The 18,859-nt window shown below is 47.8% G+C and overlaps 1 protein-coding gene across 1 annotated transcript in view; it reads right to left on the reverse strand.

Annotated features, from left to right (window-relative positions):
- Positions 1–18,859, reverse strand: part of TENT4A (terminal nucleotidyltransferase 4A) — a 46,596-nt gene that overhangs the window by 7,846 nt on the left and 19,891 nt on the right. The window contains 7 exon segments of the mRNA XM_035727687.1: positions 849–975; positions 2,929–3,142; positions 5,527–5,655; positions 6,792–6,899; positions 9,023–9,143; positions 10,052–10,098; positions 11,157–11,280. Of these exon segments, the coding sequence (XP_035583580.1) occupies positions 849–975; positions 2,929–3,142; positions 5,527–5,655; positions 6,792–6,899; positions 9,023–9,143; positions 10,052–10,098; positions 11,157–11,280 (870 nt within the window).

The following is an 18,859-nucleotide window of genomic DNA, read 5'->3' on the forward strand; positions in this document are numbered from 1 at the left end:
AAATAATTTTATGAATTGTGTTATGATTTCCGATGCTTGAGCCCAAACGTGCTCTGAGATCACAGTATCGAAAAAGTGAGTTCACTTATGTAGACACCCTTGAACCTACAGCTAGCTACTACAAAAGACTGTTTCAACCCAGTGCCTAAGCAGGGGAGCGCCCCTGCCCTGGCCCAGCACGCACGAAGGTCTGGCACAAGCAGACGGCACCAAGACTCTAAGCACCCAGCACAGGGCCAAAGCCCTGCCAGAAGGCACCGTGAGCGGGCAGAGGCGCAGAACCCACGGCAAGCCAATCAGCACCGGCGCCAGGCCTCAGAGCCCCCATGCCACAGCGCTGTTCCTTCCTTCCACTGCCCCTTCACCCCCTCCCTCCACCCCCAATCCCACCGCCTCCCAACCACTCAGAAAGTATTTCTCTCTACCAGTAAAAGCGTACACTGCAAAAGTGTGCTGAAATGCAGAATGAGGGGTGAGTTTGCAGAAGAGAGGGAGGGGGGAAGCCCGTGGACCCCCAGGCACACTCCCTTCGAGCTCAGCATGTGCATTTTGAGGACAGCCTGAAGAGAAAGCATCACATTCCAAAGTGTGAAAAGGCCAGAAATCAGTTCCCCAAAATAAAATGCCCTGAAGAAACTGTCAACTCCCCAAATACGAAATTTTCACAGTGCTCAGCCACGGATGAACCCAACGTGGTCCTCCTCATAATTTCAAGTTCTACTAGACTGCGCCGGCATACCCATTAAGAAACCTCATGGAAGCCAAGGACAGAGGCCAGCGGTGCCTGCCGCAGGGAGCTGCCAGGCCAAGGCTGTGAGCCCAGGACAGTGACGCGTGACTTGTGTTACCTTTCAGAGTCTCTGTTGGGATAGGACCTCGCGAGGGGCGACACAGCGTGACTGAGAACAATGTAGGCGTAGTCAAACACCTGCTTCACCTGCATGGCCCCGTACGAACTGCGGCCAACATCGTTTCCTGAAACAGAAAGGTGGCTGTAGGACCCTGCCAACAGCGGGCCCTTTATCCGGACGCGCATGATCGTGTCACGTCAGGTCTTCCGCAGCAGGCCCTCACCACGGACACACTCCCGGACCACACCAGCAGAGCCACAGCGGGCACGTGCAAGCACACTGCTCATCACCCACGCCCGTCCCACGACAGGCACGGGCTGAAGGGCCTGACCTGCAGCCTCAGATCCGGGGCCACCTCCGTGAGATGTCATTCACAGAGACAGAGTGACAGTCCACGAAGAAGTCCAGTGACTCCCCAGGTGGCACCCACCCCACAGAGCCGAGGCAGCGGCTTCAGTCAGACCGCAGCCGTGCTGACAGAGCATGCGCTGTGGCGGGCACCCGGACCAGGCACGCCGCAGTTCAGTCAGCACCTGCGGGACCTGCAGGAAGCAAGTCCTTCAAGGTAGAAGGGGCCAGGTCTCCCCTCTCCAGTTTTAAGGACCAGACGGTGGCAGATCAGATGAAACCATCAATGAAGTCACCAAGTGAGCCACAGTCAAGGAACTTAACTTTTAATAACAGCACAGTTTGGAGTTTTAATTCACATGTACTCATTCTTCACAATGCAAGTAAGCAGTATGTTTTAGGAGCCATTCTAAGTATTGGAATTTTCTTCTTCAAGTTGGATAATATATCCAGTGATAATGCAGGCTTTCATTTCAAGTACATTTAAACAAGACATCAAAGACACTGGAAATCCCTGCAATTTAACTGATCGAACACAAACAGATGTGAAAATATGTTCCTCTGCTGCCGGGAAAAGCCATACTGAAAAAGCATGGCATCAGTCCTGTCATATGTAAACAACAGAACAGTCAGCAGGCTTCCTGTCACAGGGTTTTTAAGAAGTGAATTTCACACTCCAGCAGCCATGAAACGAAATAAGAAAATCATTAAATTTGAGGACATTAAAAAATATATATGGGAACTGAGTAACAAAAGACACCAAATACAGATGCAATGGGACAAACTAGGGAGAAAAAAAAGTACAGCATGATGACAAAGAAGAGGCAGGATCTCACAAAGTCACTAGGAACACAGCCCGGCAGACAGATGGACAAAGCACGTGAACGTGCACAACAGGAAGAGGGGGCAGTGTACCTGGAGCGGACTTTCTCCACCACCTGTCACCTGTCCGTCACTGACTTTATCACCAACAGTAACAACAGTGTCTCATCTAATAGATGCTCAATAAACATTTGTGGAATCGATAAATAAAAATTTGCTTTACCTCACTCATCATTAAAAAAATGCAAACTCAATGCACATGTAAGTTGCGTGTTCCATCAGATCGGCAGAGATTGGACTGTCCCTAACAGAAGGGGGAACGAGCACCCTTCACTATGCTCAAGGGAATAAAACCGGGGAAACCGGACGCCACCTCGGATGGTCAATGCAGCAATCCTCACAGTGGAACACACCTTACACACACAGGGAAGGGTTCTAGGATTTGTTAATTAAAAACACAAGTCGCACAACGGTTTGAATTACGTGATCTGCTTAATTAATAAGCTTGCAATAAATATTAATATCCGTGTAGGAAAAAAATGGAGAAATACACACCAGAATGGAAGGGGGTTGTGGCACACTTTGCTTTTCTATGTGACATACTTCTTGGAAGTGAATGGTTTGTGATGAATATGTAACAAATACTTTCCCAATCAGAAAACATAAACTTTTTTTCCTTAATTTTCACTTTCTACATTTATCTGGTAAATTACAGAATGTAAACACATTCCAATTTTATAAGAAGTGAATTAGATGGCATTAAAGACAGACTTCTGAAGGTGTCCCCATTACCTGTCAGGACAGAGGGGCCACCCTTGGCTGCAGGGGCTGCAGATGCTGCCCACCCCTTACTGCGGGCGCCAGCCACGCTCCCAGGCTCACGGCCAGTGAGGAGCAAGGCACTTACCAGGTAGGAGAGGGTCCTCAATGCACAGCATTGATGGTCTGTACCCACTGGTCATGGCTTTCATGATCTCTTCTTTGGCGATATAGGCACCTCCTTCTTTTATTCTAATACCAGTTTTCAAGTAATTAAAATTTCTTCCGTAGAGTTCAAAAAATTCTACAAGAAGCATTCCAAGGTTTTCATCAGCTCTCCGGGCATCAATTCTCGGATGCAACTGTAAAAGCAACAGATCCACCATTTGGATTCAAGTCATTTTCTACAGAAGACCGCATGCAATGAAGTCCGCTACCTCGTGGTCTCTCCAAGGACACACTATCAGTGACAGCTGCTCACACACCAACTCCAGGAGGATGCTCCGGGTGGCGGGGGGGGGGGGGGCACCAACAGAGCCTGGATAGCCTTTGTCAATACAGAGTGTTCAAAAGAAAAAAAACCTTCTAAACTGAATTTTTTATTATATTTTAATTCTCTGAAATTCATAACCCATAGAGGGTCTTCCTACTAACACAGACATCTGATTAACCTCAAGTTAACAATAACTGCCCAATAAGTAGACCATATTCTCCACAACTTAGAGTCATCTAGATGGTGAATGTCATGTTACAGATTCTAACCTTAGTCCCATTATTCCAAAAGACAACCCATAGAGGGCAGTATCAGACCGAATAGTGTGACAGAACGGACTGTGGAAAGATTAATTTTAACTGTGTAGAGGTGATTAGTATTGTGTCATAATATTTACACCAAATTTACATCCCTGCTTGTCACACCGATTAGTACCAGCCTCGGTTCAGTGCCACGTTTCCTTCAAGCAGGAAATGGGCCCGTACTGAACCTCAGCTGCTGTCTACTGACACCCTCCCGATCGAAGAGTCTCAGGGCAGACCTGCGCGGCCCGTGAGGACAGCCACCAGCCATAGGTGGCTATTTCTACTTAATGAAAACAAATTCATTAAGAACTTAGTCTGCTGGCATAAGGCAAGTGCTCAGTCGACATGTGTGGCTTGGGGCTCCCCTGCCGGCCTATGCAGACCGCGGGCAGGCCAGCTGAGCAGGAAGTTCTAAGGAACGGCGCCGTTCTGCATCCTGACGGTCACGTCCAAGGGAAAGCACAGTTCCTGGCAGAAGCAGGAGGGCAAAAACTGAGAACACACGACTCCCCGAGGAGAGGCATCTCCTGACACTCAGGAGGCTTTCGAGGGCTCACCAGCACTTGGCTTCTGAGGATCTGCCCATGCTAGAGAGGCCCAAGAGCACAGTCTCATCTCTGCCTTCCACAAAGTCAAACACCTGAGAGCTAGCCGGTGCAAGGCTGGGCCCTCGGACCTCCGGAGGGCAAGAAAGGCACTCCGACGCCACGAGAGGCTCAGCTTTGAGGCAGGGTGGGCAAGGCGCCAAAGGGCGTGGCCAGCCATCCACTCTATGTGTGACCTTCCTGGGGTCACCGGACTGCTGCCAGGACCCCATGGAGTAAGAGGGCAGGAGGTGCCGAGCCCAGTGCCCAGCACCATAAAAACAAATAGCAGGCATGATAATAAGCCTACTGAAATAGTTCAAATCAGGAAAAACATGAGGCAGTAAGTCAAGAGCAGCAGGTTGTATTTAGTTCAAAATAATGTCCAGAAACTAGGGAAAATGACTCCAAGGGTAGCATCAGAGAAGAAAATGTGGACAGCAAAGCAATGTGATTAAACTGTGAGAAAACAGGTGTGGAATTCCGTTTTCACTATTCTTCAAGTATCTCTGGCAAAGATGTGCCATGGAAGTCAAAATAATGAAAGGTGGTGTAACCAATACTTCCGTCAGCCATATTAATGAGAAAAATGGCCAAATTTTGGATATAAAAGCCTAATAAGCACAATCACAAATACAAAATTAATGATAAACATGGAGGAACAGCCAGAATACACAGGAAAGATTTTGTGAAGAACAGAGTATCCTTCATTCACGAAAACATTAATGTTTCCATTAACTCAAACTATTTTATATGTTAAATAAATAACATATAAATAAGTTTACATATTAAATGAAACTATTTTATATGTTAAATAAGTATCAACATCACCGCCTTTAACACGTATAGGTAGGTTTTCTATTGACAGATTGTTCCACGGTACTAAACAAAATAAGAGCAACATAACATTTAGAACAAAATATCTGTCTTGTCAATCTAAGAAGAAAGGCTCTCTCTTCAATTTTTTTTACCATATATGGTTCCCAATTTTTTTTCTGAGACAAATTTTTCATAAATCACAGTCAATAACCAAGAAAATCAGCTTTTTATTGTCCATCAAGGCATGAAAGTCTCTACATGGACGGGGTCCTCAAGTCCAGACTGACCTACACCTGACGGACGGGACCAGGGTAGACCGCCCTCCCGCGAACCATTCAATCAACTACAAAAATGAGCTATAAAGGAGAAAAAGGAAAGAAGTATTAATCAAAATGGTTTTATTATGACAATCAGAAGTCAATTTCTACTAAACCAAAGCAGAATAGTGTAGGGAGAGCAAGGGCGGCTGGAATCCACAAAGCAACGGCTTCACATCAAGGGAGAATGTGCTCCTATGTAAGTCTCTAGAGAGAACGCACACTCACCTGTAGAAAGCTAATGGCCATTAAAATTAGGCTGTAGGAGCTAATTCCACCTGTAAAAACTTCATTCAGGTCCCTCTGCAGGAGGAACTGTTTCAATACTAAAATCAAGTAAGGCAGCAATGAATATTTCTGTAAATTCAAAAAAAAAAATTAGTTAACATACCTTTAAAGATTTGTCACATAGCAAATTTCACATAGTAGAAAGAAAAGCTTACTCAGTCCTCTTGTCACTTGGAAGGCTCTAGGCCAATCATCCTCAATTTTTAGGGGCCTAAGAATTATGTGAGGGGCTTGCTAAGATCCCCATTGGGAGCCACATCCCAGGTCATGGTTCTGCAGGTATGAGTTTGGAGCAGCTCCTCCAAGAAAGAAGAGCTCAGGGAGAATGAGTGAGTGTGTTCCTTCAGACTACTCCCATTGGTCTAGCTTGCTCCACGACAGGTGCAGGTCGGGGGCAGGAAGGAGAGGAGGGGATGCGGCCAGGAAGGTCCTGAAACTGATGTGCAAAACTCCAAGGCCCGGAGGCCCCCACGAAAGGAGGAGTCAGGGTGAGGGCAGCTCATGAGGCACGAAGACAAGAGCAGAAGAATAGGGAAAGCAGGGCGAAGGTAACAAGGAAATGGAGAGAGGCTGGAGAAGAGGGTGCGGGGACAGTGGAAGCTTCTCTGTTATCATGTTCTCCTGGGCACAGAAGTTAAGGGAAGCAGTTAAGGCAGACAGGCCTCCTGCTGCAGAGTTAAGGGAAAAAAAACTGAAGGAACAAGGTCCCTGAACCTGTGGGAAGAGGCAGTATCCAGATTACGATGCTGGGGTTGCTTCTATAAAGGATCTCACCCCTTTCCCTAAAATAGGAGGGAAAGACCATCGGTTTAACTAGACCACACACCTGGTCAGCTCAAGGAACAAGTCTGCTAGCCCATCGTTAGGCACTGAGGCGATCCAAAGTAAGCAAACTATATCATGATGTATTCTACTTCCAATAAACTAAACTCGCAAATCAGGCGCGCTAAGCTCCAGGGTTAGTCATTTTGTAATCATGAGAAAACATTTTCACAAAGCTCTCTAAAACACTCAACACAATAGGAAAGTAAATCTACAAAACAGCTATATTAATTTCCAAGTATCTCTAAAAATAATATTGTAGAATAAATAATTCAACTGTACAGTCTTTATCATTAAAGACTATCACTCAGGATAAAGTTCCGTAAGATGCCCAACATAACCGGTCCCCCGTTTTGACAGTCCTAGCTCGCCGACGGCAGCACCTTCATGTAATTCTTGATGAGCTCTGCGGCCCGGACCCCGGTCTCCATGTTAAAGCTGATGTCGACTTTAACTTCAGTCTCCTGGTCTGTGAGTTTTATTATAGGTACCTGCAAAGATTTAATTGAAAAAACTATACCTTAATGGCCAACATTCACTGCAGTCTGGCATCAAAATGTTTCCTATGTTGTACAGAGAGGTTTTTTCCCTAACTCACAAAAGAGCTGAGAGATCATGAACCTCAGACATTAAAAAACGAGAAGAAAAGGGATTTTTGCCAGTGTCAACGTCATCAGTCCCTGCAATGCAGGCCCCCCTGCCCCCCCCTCCCCCGAAAACGGCCAGAGCTCACCTCCGCCCAGCCCTCCTGGCCTGACTCAGCCTCAGCCACTACTTCCGGGAAGGCCCGGGCTACAGGAGGAGAAGTCGACCAAGTCCCTGTCCCCCTGGGAGTGCCTGATGATGCAGAGGGGGCTCCAGGTCCCCAAATCACATTTGCAAGAATTTCTGAAAACAGTCAGAGTAACTTCAAAGCCAGTTTTTCAATTCTGTTTTGTGCTGATGTTGTTTCTCCAGACAATTCTACTTTGGGTATTCACAAAGACAATTTAAATAAAAAACAAAACCAAACCAAAAAACCACTTCCCTGTAAAACCAGAGAGTAAGAGGCTATTTTGGAAATATTCTCATCAAAAAGACGCACCACCACGAGGTGCTCAAAAGCAGCCTCATCAGAGCTGCCCCAACAGCCACACAGACCACACTCCCCCCCGCCCCCCCCCAAACTGTGTTCTTCCAGGAACAGAAGGCAAGCCTTTGTTTCCTTCAGCCTCTAAGGAATGGAAAAGGATGTTCCCTGACCAAAACACGTGAGGTCTAATGAAAGGTTTAGGACACCTCACAGAGTCCAGGGTGCACACCTAATCTGGCCACAAACTGCCAAGGACACAGGGATGGGCGGCCGGTGGTGACGACGACTCCTGGAGATCATCAAAACCGCCAGGACTGCCAGGCACAGTGAGCCACAGCCAGTGTGGTCCAGGAAGGCAGAAAACAAAAGGCTTTCCCAAAGAACTTACCACAAACTATTTCAGAAGGAGCCCATGCCTCTACAATATACTATCTCCCTCATGAAGAATTCCTGCTCCCCACCACCACTGGGCATGGCTACGAAGCACCTTCCTCTCTACACTCATAGAATGCTTTCCCGAAACCACTCCTGGTGCTCGCCTGCACCTCCCCCCCCACACTTTCCTATACACTCACAGGTTGAACCCCAGATCCTAGAGATTAGTAACAGCACCAAAATACTTACTTTTCGGTGGTTGTTCAATATACACAAGCTTTCTTCTTAAACACAGCCCTCCCACTGGGCCCCGGGGCCCCAGATGAGATGATGGTGGGGCTGCCTCGCACGAGCTCGCGATGACAGAAAGGGACAGTGGAAGACCTGTGGGGCTCAGTTCCCCTTAAGTCTATGCTGGACCCCTAGCAGCAGAGGAGACCATGTGTGAAAGCAGTTACTACTCGACACGGTCTGTCCCCCAGAATGCTCTGGAGCCCAGGACAACCAGACCTGGCCTCTCCAGCTCCTCTCTACATCTAAACCAGGATACCTGGTCACCGGCACTGCCACCACCTCGTTCTCATCGAGGAGCCAACACCACAGGACAAATGGCTCTAATCACGACCACACAGCCGGCAGGTGACTTCAGTTCCTGAGCCACCTCTAATCTTGGGACTCAGGTAAACCCTGATGAGCACACATCAAAGCACCCTCATCTTCCAACTTCTCCCCATGGTCAAAGGTCTTTATATCGATACAATTTTGAACAATGAAAGGAATAGGCGACTTTTGTTTCTTAAATATAACTTGGCAAATGGTAATCACTTCCTGTGCCGATACCATGCTTTCATCATCAACTACGTGCGCCTGAACGGGCAGCACCTGAAAGCGTCCTTTTCTTACGTCCTAACGAAAGCTGACCAATCATATTTTAGTGCCAAGTGCAGCGTGATGCTCTCACAACCAGCAGTCCTTCGGATTGTCATGAAATAGGTTCTCAGCTGGTAATTCTAATATTCTAAATAAACACAAGTACATTTATATCAGAAGGAGAGGAGTCTTCCGAAGTGTAAGTTGTAACCCCTGTCAACAGCCTAAGCTAAAGCTACAGGGGAATCACAACTGCTGTGGAGGGTGCGAAAGCCTCCGCAGGGGCCCCACACTTACTGTAGCTTTGTCAAGTACTTTGATGGAGCACGGCTCGGCCACATTGTGCTTCCGCAGAGCTTGCTCCAACAGCTGCAGAGGAGGACGCTCCCACTTTCCAAAGACCACTAAGTCGATGTCACTGGACAGAAGAACAAGTGAGCGTGAAGCCCCGGTTCACATCACTCTCCAAGAACACACGCATCTGGGGCAGACCAGGGCCATAGCGTGCACACTCCCATCTCCTTCCAGGGCCACACACACACCCCCATGAAGCCGAACCCTCTGAGGGAGGGAAGATGCACTTTATGAGCTATCGTAACACAAGGATGTCGGGTTACAGCATCCCCAGTAACCGAGGAGGTTGAAACGAAAATGCCCGCCCCCTGAGGCCTCCCGGCTCTTCCTCCTGTGCGTCTACCCTGCCACGCTCTTGCCAACCTGGGCTTCCCAGCACCTGGAATCTGGGCAATTCCCGCCTGGCCCTGCCAATGCCAACCCCAAATTCTGAGAGCACAGCCTCTTCACAGTCCAAATGTTAACAGTGGGTCAGGAGAGAGTAAGCTCTTAAGGAAGCAATGCACGTAAAACTGATTTGGGTACTGAGATAGTTCCTGATGAGGAAACACTGGAGAACAATTTTACGATGCAAACTTATTGGACATTTTTCAATTAAAGAATACAAAATACTTATAAAATACTGCTTAAATAGAATTTTGCATGAATCTTCATTAAAAGAGAAAATCAATTTTCCAAAACATATCCAAAACTTTCAGAATATCTTCTACTGCATTTTCTTCCCATGACCCTCCCACCGGTCTTATGCTTCTGGTGTCCCGCATTTTTGCAACATACCCAACAAAGTGCAAAAGGAAAAATACACTCAATTACCATAACACTAGATTAAATTTTATTTCCTGCAATTTTCCCTTTAGCTTACATTTCTGGCCTGAGAATTCTACTTTTAACGTTTAACACGCATGCAGACACGGCCCAGCCCAACTAAACATGCGCCAGCACTAACCTGAGCGGTTCGGATCTGGTACTCACCTGGTTGGGAGATAAAGGCCTGTACTAAAGCTGCCAAATATCTGGACCTGGAAGAGAAGAGCGGCTGTCTCACAACAAGGGACAATTCAAACAGTCTGCCCCCCCCCCCGCTGCTCACTGAAAGGCCTCACTCCAACTCTGGGGCAAAACAGACCTTCCCTGCAAGTTGGGGCACAGGGCGGGGGCCGGGGGTGCAGCAAAGCACCATCAAACAAAATCCTCTTCACCTTTATGTCAAAGACCTACCCCAAAAAAGAACGTTTAACAACTCGAATTAGGAGATGAGACAATTATTGGCCTTTCCCACAACTGCTCAAAGCTGACAACAATTTTCAAACCTGCAGCCAAGTCTCAGAGGTGGGGCTTTGCCCCAGGGCACTCACGTTTAAAGACAAAAATGTGGAATGGCACCACAGAAGAGGAAGGGAATGGAGGGGCTTCCCCTGTCCCCTGGGAGCACTCATGCCTTCCCCAGCCCAGCTCATCCATCCATCACTGGGTGGTCTCCAGTCACCATCACCAGTAGGGGGAGGTTGACTGGTCAGGATAGGCGCCCTGGGGCCATCATCAACTTGGGTCACAGGACATATGTCACTGCCTATGCCAAGCACCCCAAGTGCCCATGGCCCCCATCTCAAGGAACACACATTAGTGCACGGTAAAAGTGCTAGGTGAGGAAATTCTTTCCAGTTCCACAAAAAGGAATATATGCTGCGTGTTGCATAATGAGGGCAAGGGGTAGGATTTCTAACCTCAAGGCGAGTTGAAAAGAAGAATGATAATCACACTCCAGAAACAAATTTCCTTTGGCCCCTGGTCCCCACACTCACCCGGCAGGCATGTGAAGCACGGGGCACGGGCCCCACCCCAGAGGCGCTGCTCCGGAAGGTGCGGGGCAGGGCCTGGGAAAGTGCAGGTCTCACGAACTCCCAGGTGCCGCCCTCACGCCCTCCCCGGGGCCACGCCTGCAGAAGCCCTGCCTTGGCGCCACAAGGGCCAGGCCCGGTGTGTATGGGGGTGGGGGGGGGAGCAGGGCCAGGGCCACTACGACCCTGGGCACGCGCCGTCCCTGGAGTGACACAAGTACAGTAAAGAGTGAACCCACGTCAGCCGCTGGCCAAAGGTCTTTAACCACGGTTTCGATCCGCTTCACCACCTCCCGTCGCATGGCTGCTTCTTCAGGACAAGGGGACATGAAGTTATAAAAGTCAATGATTTCCTCATGAAGTCTGGTGGACAAAAGAGAAAACACACTCGAGTTACCGCTGTAGTCAAGCCGGCGCATTGCGCTCTTCTCTCCTCCGCGAGCACCGGGTAAAATGGAAGCCCTGTAGCGGATGTCGCGGCTCGCTGCCGTGGCCCAGACGGCGGGCAAATCCCGCCAGCACGAGGTCGGACACTTCCTCTGGGCACTGAAGGCCGCGTCCACGACAGTCGCTGTGGGGCCAGGGCTAGGAGGCCGAGGGAAGCCCATCCCTGGAGGCCACTCAGCTGTCCTCCCCTGAAGGTGCCAGCCACCCAGGAGGTCCCCGAGCCAATGTGGATAGGGCGCAACGTGTCCAGCCCTCCTAACAGAGACAGAACTGTAGCATTCCCAGTAGAAGAGGGAGCTCCGAGCGCCACCTCGCTCACACCTCCGCGTCAGGAGCCACCTCTCAGAACTTCTGCCCACCCTGGGCAAAAAAGCCCGGCCTAGGGTGGGCCAGGGCTTGGGGAGGTCACTTTCAGGGCCAAGGATCAACACCAAAGACTCCTTCTGGGGAAAGACCGTCATCCTTGGTCAGTCTGAAGGATGAATTCTAGGGGGCCAAGTAATCTAATCCTGGGAATTAAAACAAATCAAATTCACCTGCTTCCACTCTAAAGTTTGATTAATAAAACAAAGACAAAATAAAATTTGCTCAATAATAACATAATGTTAGCTCAAAAGCTATCAAAATAGTCCACATACCAGAATGGAAGACTTCTCAACAGGACTGATTAGTGTCCAGTGTCAAAGGCAAGGGGCATGAAATCACCTCACATATTCTATCGGCCCTTCTCTGTCTCACCTGAAGTGCTGCCCGCACCCCCAAAAGTCACACGGAGTGACCATTCCTAACACCCTGCAGCAGGTCTGAAGGCGCCTGGAGGCCCCTGAAAGCACACATGGGACTCTGGGAGGAAATCAATCCTCAACACACTTGTTCTTGGTACATGTGCAATACAATCAGGCTATCATTGGAACTTAAAATTAAGTTTATCATGTTTAATTTTTTAGAAAATCCAGAAAAGAAAATCTCACTCAACCATGATGGTGATTCAGCCAGCCACGAGTCCAATTTTTATAAATCCAAAAAGGTTTTTAAGTCATACAACATTAAAATGCCGCAATTTTTCCAAAACCTCCAAGGTTTGGGGAGTAAAGCTTCCATCACTTCAACAGTTAGTAAGCACCAACGACACCATAAAGCATGGAACCATGGCCCTGCCGGCAGCTCAGCAAGTCTGTTTACGTTTGTGACATTACCTAAAATTTGCCATCGATTGGCCATGTTGTTAGCAGGACTCAATACATCAGGTTAGCGGGTTAGTGCCCACACCAGGGAAGAGCCACAGGCGACCCTCCCTGTTAGCAAGGACATCTTAGGGGTCTCCTGTGTCAGTCACTGTCATGGTGGAGAACTGTCTGGAAGGCAGAAGGGGCTCCTCCAGAGAAGAGTCTGTGACGCTAAACAGCCATCGCCTTAGGCGAGAAGTTGGTTCATGGGGAGCACAAGGAGCGCATGCTCTCCTACAGCTCTTAGTACTGTTCTGGCAACAGAAGTATAAAGTTTAGAAGCAAAATATCAAAGATATAGGCCTAATTAATTAAACAATCGGCCTAAAGTCATCAAAGACTACCAGAGCTAGCATGCTAAAATTCTATCCACAACCCACAAATTTAATACATTAAAACACCTTGTAAACAGGGCATACCAATTTGCCCAACTGTCACTGCAGGTCAGCACCTGCAGAATAGAATATACCATCAACTTACTTTTAAGCTGCCCACCCACCCCCACAGCCTCCCAGGCAGGACTCCTGAGCTCAGTCACCCTCAACACACCAGGAAAGGAAGGAACATGAAGGGGGGGCTTGCTGCCAGTCTGCAGACACAACCCCACCAGTGGGACACAGTGTCAGTTTTATCTGATGTCTGTTGACTGGCTTGGGACACAAGGAGGGGCTGCCGAGCATTTCTCCCCTGCCCGTATTTCAGGAGAGATGAACAACGAGGTCGAGGCATGCCCACATTCCCAGAGCAGGAAATGGTGCCAAGTGGCACACACAGGCCTCCTGCTTTCAAGTGTCCCGTTCCGCCAGTAAGATGTGCTAACAACACGTACCTATCTGAAATGTGTATTAAATCGGGCCTAAAAGTGACCTGCTGTTAACAAATATTAGATAGGAAGCGTATTTTTGCTTTGCCTTCTGGGACTAGAAGGGACACTGCCGGCCGACTGGCTGGACAAGAAGCCCCCTCTGCTGGCCCTTCCTCGAGGCGAGCAAAGCTCGACGAGGCACTGCGTGACTCCAGGAGCTGCCCCAAGACCACGGCGCTCTGGGGTGTGAGGGCACCATCAGCCCAGAAAGATACAGGAGGGTCTAAACATCGTGACATCTGGGCGAACCCCAAGAGCCCCCTCAGCTGGCTGCTCCTACTCAGTGGGCTCCTCAGGGAACCCTCTAATAAGTGAGGAAGCACCAAGGACTGGGTGATGGGCAGCGGACTCGAGCAGGAAGGGGACGGCTGCCCACCCTGGGAAGAACGGCGGAATCAGAGCACTTCAACAGAACCCACACCGGACAGGGGAGGCAGCACCGCTGCCCCCCACACCCTTCCCGAGCACGGTGCGGGGCTCACGGCTCACTGCTTGATCCCAGCACCAGAACAGTGCTTGCTCATGGACAGCATCTGACCAATGTGAATGGATGCATCAAAGCACGTCTTGGTTAAATAAATATTTCACCATGAGCCTGTCATTTAAGATCTACATTCCAACTTCACATCCCAAACGGTGCTAAACAGTTTGCATTATTTTACTCAACACAAATGTTACATGTAGTTCTCATCACTTTAAGAAGCTGCATTTTATGTTTCTGACAACATACTTTCACAATTAAGCACTATCAACCACATGCCCAACTGCAGGCATCAGCTACAACACAGGTCATTTTATGAGTCTATGACTTCCAATCCTGAACACACCCACATGTTCAATTCTCCAAAGCGGTTCATAGTTATGTCCATAATCATTTATGTCCACACGATCATTACTGCTCAGAAACAAACACAAGGAAGCTCACTCTTCTTACATTTATCAAAACCTCAAAGGCACTTCACAGCTGACAGGAGATCTACATAAAACCACACTGAAGTCGGCTTCTCCACAATTAGCTGCTACCTCATAGAGCTCAATGTCAGCCCACCAGCAGTTGGTCTCCAAGTCTACCATGACAATTTCTATGCTGTGACCATCACAGAAAAATCTCTACAACAGATCACAGAGGTGGCACCTCAAAACCAGCAGGAAACGATTATTTAATGGGAGGCCCTGGGACACGGCCTCATGTGGCAGAAGCTGGCTGTCCACCAGGATGCTGAGGGGCTCCTCCCCCAGCCTCAGGTGGCCAGCGAGCCCTGGAGGGTGCTGGCAACATATTTTCTCAGAAGGTTTCTTAAGGGAAGAGAGGCCCACATGACCCTGAGAAAGGCCCCCAGTGTGGAGCAAGGAAGGCAGGCAAGAAAGAGGGATAAGCCCATCACCTAGACTGGACCACCAATGCTCCATTACTTCTGTTCTCTGTAGCCAAACCAAATCCTGATGCAGGAAACTGAAGAACACAGTGTGAGACTCCTACCTTGTTCTACACTTGAAAATACAATACAGATGCAGAGTTGAATTTTTCAGGTGAAAAAAATCAAAGAGAAGCTAAAAACCACAGGAAACCATCCACTATTTTGGACTTGGAGGAGGCTTTTCCAGACTCCAATATAAAATGACAATCACAACACAAAGACTGAAGAACTTTATCCAAAAACATGCTGAGTGTAAACAAATTAAAAAGCAAATGACAACGGCACATGGCAGAAATATGACAAATTTGACTCTGCACAAAGACCAGGCCCTGGCCTACTCTGGGGTAAGCTGATAATTTATCACTTCCAGGACCCTCTGATGGGAGACCATGAAACACACACAGGAATCCCCAGCGCATGCTCAGTGCAGGACCTCCGGCAGTAAGACATAGTCCCACGTGAGATACTGTCCACTAAGAACGAGGAAGATGTGTATGCGCTGATAAGGAATGACCCCCACGACAGATGACTGGTGCAGAGACAAAGACATGGCCCCACCTCCATGTGGATGTCTGGCCCATATATGCACCAAATACATGAAAAGGCCTAAAAGGCCACATGCCAATGCCCATGGCGTTTCCCACCCAGGAGAGCCGGACGGGCCGGCATGAGAACACTCCACTTTCTACTACAGATACTTTTAGACTGCTTGAGGCTTGTTTGTTCTTTACAAGAACGTGCTCATCATATAAATTAAAAAAATAAACAGGAAGAAGTCAACTGCATTTTAGATGACGAGACTGTGATTTTTATATTGTTTTTGCTGGTGTGCATTTTCTAATTTTAATGATGAATATAGGTTCCTTAAAAAAAAAAAAAAAAAGAAGATCGAGTTAGTCAGGCTTCCAAACCCCGATGCCTCTTCCCATCTGCCTCACCCAAGGCAGTGAGCTCCCAGAGCAAAGCTGGCTTGTGCAGGTCTGGGTTCACTGAGCAGGTCCTGAGCACAGACAGCTGAGGGGTGCACAGGTAGCAGGTCGGCCGCAGGGAGAGGAGAGGTAAGCAGGGTGCAGCCGACACAACTTGCCGTGGGGATGGACATGTTCTGTGCTTGGGGCTAGTGAGCACCTGAAATGTGTTACTGCAGCTGAGGATGTGGATTTTTCATCTGACTTAATTTACATCTAAATAGCCATGTGTGACTAGTGGTCCATCTGAGAAAGGCAGCTCTGGCTGCTGCTTTCCTCAACTTCACCCAAGACAGGCCAAACCTAACAGAAAGCAAGCAGGGGCAGCCCCACGAGAGAACACCTCTCGAGCTTCTCCAGAACCGGATGCAAGGGCCCTGTCCCCTCCCCCAGGTCCTTCCTCTTCTCATCCTGCAGGCGTGGGAGCCCACAACAACAGAAGCGGCCCGCTGTGGATAAGGCACACACCCCACCCCCAAACAGGAGGCCAAGTGGATTAAAAACACACTACTGCAAATAATGCCGCAATAAACATAGGGGTGCACGTATCTTTTCAAAGTACTGTTTTCATTTGCTTTGGGTAAATACCCAGTAAAATTACTGGATATGGTAGTTCTGTATTTAATTTTCTGAGGAACCTCCGTACTATTCTATAGTGGTTGCACCAATTCACGTTCCCACCAAAAGTGCACAAGGGTTTTTTTCTGCACATTCTCGCCAACACCTATTATTTCTTATCTTTTTGATACTAGCCATTCTGACAGGCGTGAGGTCCCATCTCATCGTGGTTTTGATTTGCGTGTCCCTGATGAGGAGTGATCTTGAGCATCTTTTCATGTGTCTCTTGGCCCTGTGTACAGACAACATATGGAAGCAACTCAAGTGTCCACTGATAGATGAACGGATAAGGCTGCAGCACACGTATACAATGGAATCTCAGCCATAGAAAAGAATGAAACTTGCTATTTATAACCACATGGATGGACCTAAAGGGTATTATGTAAAGTGAAAGAAGTCAGATAAAGACAAACAGCATATGATTTCACTTACAGTTGAATCTAAAGAACAAGCAAACAACAAAAAAGCCCAAAAATGGACTCATAAACACAGAGAAGAAACATGGTTGCCAGAGGGGCAAGGGGTAGAGGACTGAGCAAATAATAAGCCAAGGGGATTAAAAGATACAAACTTCCAAATTATAAAATACGTCACCGAGATGAAAAGTACAACATGGGGAATGCGGTCCATGATACCTTAGTAACGCTGTGCTGTTCAGGGAAAGACGGTGATTACATTCCTCTGCGGGGAGCGCTGGGTGACGTACGGAACAGCTCCATCAGTGTGCCCTACGCCTGAAAGCAACGTGACACAGATGACAACTATACCTCAATTAAAAACAAACACCTTCTAATAGGTCTTGGGACTCTCTTTTCCAAACTTCCTCTAAAATAAACATTTTAAAATCTTGGGGCTAAATGTGGACAAAAAGAGCCATGTCTTGTCAAAGCTAAATGTAACAGTTCTTGATGTAATTTAAACGCATACCTACTGCTACATTTACAAAACTATGCTTTAATGGCTTAACAAGAGGTTAGTAACAATGATGCCTGATTAGGGCATTTTCCAAAGAAACTGATTTAATTATGGAATTGAGCAAAGATTGTTTTTCTATCTTCACTAGAAGGCACTAATACGTCTGAAATTGGGACGCAATTTTCAATCAATGGCTGGGCATCAGATCAGTTCAAAATTAAACGTTTTTCTTCCTTCATGGTACATTTCACAATGGTGCATCTTTTTAGGTCAGCTGATCTCTACAGGAAGTTGTCTATACAAAGTATGTATTTCTGACTCACAGAAATGACAATTTTAAATGGTTCAACTTTTGCATGCAATGGTACCTCAGATTCAACAAAAAAAGGGATTAGAAGTTCACCCCACGGCATGTTGGGGAGGCATCAAGAGTATACAGCCAGGACCCATGAAAATGTGAGGCCCACTCAGCCACTCTCCAGCCACAGAGCCGTGAATCAAGTCAGGAACCTCTGCACGGCACAAACCTCCTACTAAGCCAAGAAGCCAAGTGTACACACTGCTGGGGAGAGAGAATGCTGCTTTGGGGAGGCATTTCTCATCTTAAGTAGGTCACCCACTTGGGCACGCGCAGTGGGGAAAGAGGTCTGCTGCCCTGTGTGTGCAAGAGGAGGGCTGCGAGCCATGGGGGAGCGGACACGGCACACCTCGGACGGCCTGTCTTCGGAGAAGCGGAATGCAGACACTCCAGCAAGGTGACGGCCGGTACAGATCAGGTGCAACTCAGATTCGATCTAGGAGAATCTCCCATTGACACATCACAGTGGAGCAAGCCCTGAATGATTCATTTTCTGGGTATTTTAAGATGGAAATGGTGAGACCAGTTTGCAGTAAATTTCAGTTTTAATCATGAAAGTACCGGACTTCTGAAGCATTATTTCCCAGTGTATCTTTAAACTAAATAGAATACTAAAGCTCTGTGATAAATGAGAAAGACGTTTCTCATCTACAATTGCTCTTACAAGAGCCCAATCCCATTCAAAAGGTAATGACAGCTCAATTTTTAGTACATTTCCCAAATTAATTTCTGCTTTTAGTATCAAATAATGAAGGTCAGCAACATTTCAGTGTCTATACCAGCACCCGGTATATGGTTGCTATAAATATTTATGAAACCCAACTCCATGGGCTATTTTAGAAGGTGAAAGATGTATTATTCAGTTAGCAAACCAAACTATCTGATTCACAGCGAATAGAGCTATTGATGAATACACTGCAGGAGGATGATTTTTGATTTTAGAAGCTGAGCTGGTGGACTTCCACGGGTCTCAACTTTGTCTAACTCTGAATCAGAGCCAGGGAGGGGGGGCTGGTTCTGCAGGCGCCACAGGTGAGCGCAGGACTTGGGTGTCCAGCCCTAGGTAGAGCCGGCCCCCTACCCTTCTCCCAGCCCCAGAACCATCTGCAAGTGGCCCAAAGGTGACT

This window comes from Zalophus californianus, chromosome 5, assembly GCF_009762305.2.
Source record: "Zalophus californianus isolate mZalCal1 chromosome 5, mZalCal1.pri.v2, whole genome shotgun sequence".
Lineage (NCBI taxonomy): Eukaryota > Metazoa > Chordata > Mammalia > Carnivora > Otariidae > Zalophus > Zalophus californianus.